Genomic DNA, 1,795 nt, shown 5'->3' with positions numbered 1-1,795 from the left:
ATATATATAAATATATATACATACAGTAATCCCTCGACTATCACGGGTGATACGTTCCAAAACCCACCGCGATAGGTGAACCGCGAGGAATTACTGTATATATATATATATATACATACGTATGTATGTATGCATGTATGTATATACCTATGTGTGTGTCTGTATCTGTGTTTGTCCCCGTAACTTAGCGGCTCGGCAAAACAGTCCGATAGAATAAGTACTAGGCTTAAAAAAATAAGTCCTGAGGTCGATTTGTTCGACTAAAACCCTTCAAGGCGGTACTCCAGCATGGCCGCAGTCAAAATGACTGAATGACTGAAACAAGTAAAAGGATAGCAGATTATCATTATTGCTTTTCTTCTCTTTCCTTTTCCTTCACCACCCCCATACACACACGCACGCACACACACACACACACACACACACACACACAGACACACACTTCTTTACGTTTTTTTCCCGTTAGTTGACGCCGCTCTCGTCCGGACATTTTCGAAGCAGGGTAAAAGTAACGCGATACTTAATGTGCTAACTTACTTGGCCAAACTCCAGGTGTCATCGATTATTTGTGCACGGTTGATTACATCAATTACCTGAAAAATAACTGAAATTAATTAGACATTTACTTATTATTTTATTCTTATTACTATTATTGCTATTATTATTATTATTATTATTTTATGTTTGACTTTTGCTTTGCATTTGTACATTATTACTATTATTATTATTATTATTATTATTATTATTATTATTATTATTATTATTATTAGCATAGTAGCGTGTCAACGCAAATTAGAGGAAAGGAAAACAGAGGTAGAAGGGTATGATAGTAGTAACTAGTCATATACACATACACATAGACGTGTATGCGTATGTGTCTGTGTTTGTATATATGTATATATATATATATATATATATATATATATACACACATACATAGATACATGCGTACACGCATACATACATGCATGCATATACGTACACACACATACATATACGCACAAGCACATTTAGGTGTCACACCACAAATCTCCAGCGGGACCATTGAGAAACTTAGATTTCTTTTGAGGCCCTATGGGAAGAATTCTCATACTTAAACAGTCACACACCACTTACTACATCTCCTAATCTCTCTTTTCACATACATACATACATACATACATACATACATACATACATACATATGTACGCACACATATACGTACGTGTGTATGTACATACGTGCATGCATACGTACATATGTGCGTACGTATGTACATGCATACATACATACTTCTCTCTTGGCTTGGCTTCGTAAGCAAAAATTTACGGAGGGGGTTGTCCATGTCTGTAGCAGGCTTGCTGGTGCTCAACGAATTTGATTTAGAGCAAACAAACATTACCGTAGTGGTTACATGGGAAGTTAGACTGATCAGAAGTGATTGCAGTGTCCTTGTTTTTCCTCCTTTTTCTCTTGTCTGCAGATGTCGTCACAGCAGGTTGTTGCCTGGAGGATATTGAGACCCAAAGCTTCATGGTCAGCAGCAAGGACAGACCAGCGGTGGTGATTAATGTCGCAGGAGTCGAGGGATTTATTTAGGGAGCCCTTGTTTATCTTCTTTGGTACTCCTCAATCACCCCCCCCCCACACACATTAACACAGAAAGTAAAAATACCGAGAAAAGGGTAAAAATGTGTCAAAAATGTTCTTGTTTATATACATACTTTTTACTCTTTTATTTGTTTTCAGTCATTTGACTGTGGCCATGCTGGAGCACCGCCTTTAGTCGAGCAAATCGACCCCAGGACTTATTCT

The 1,795-nt window shown here is 37.5% G+C and overlaps 1 protein-coding gene across 1 annotated transcript in view; it reads right to left on the bottom strand.

Annotated features, from left to right (window-relative positions):
* LOC106875600 (aminopeptidase N-like) overlaps positions 1 to 1,795 on the bottom strand; it is a 219,321-nt gene that overhangs the window by 23,356 nt on the left and 194,170 nt on the right. Inside the window, 1 exon segment of the mRNA XM_052974545.1 lies at positions 538 to 593. Within this exon segment, the coding sequence (XP_052830505.1) occupies positions 538 to 593 (56 nt within the window).

Source organism: Octopus bimaculoides, chromosome 18 (assembly GCF_001194135.2).
Source record: "Octopus bimaculoides isolate UCB-OBI-ISO-001 chromosome 18, ASM119413v2, whole genome shotgun sequence".
NCBI classification, from domain to species: Eukaryota; Metazoa; Mollusca; class Cephalopoda; order Octopoda; family Octopodidae; genus Octopus; species Octopus bimaculoides.
Note: the sequence above shows the minus strand (reverse complement) of the source record. Positions and strands in the feature narration are given on the sequence as shown.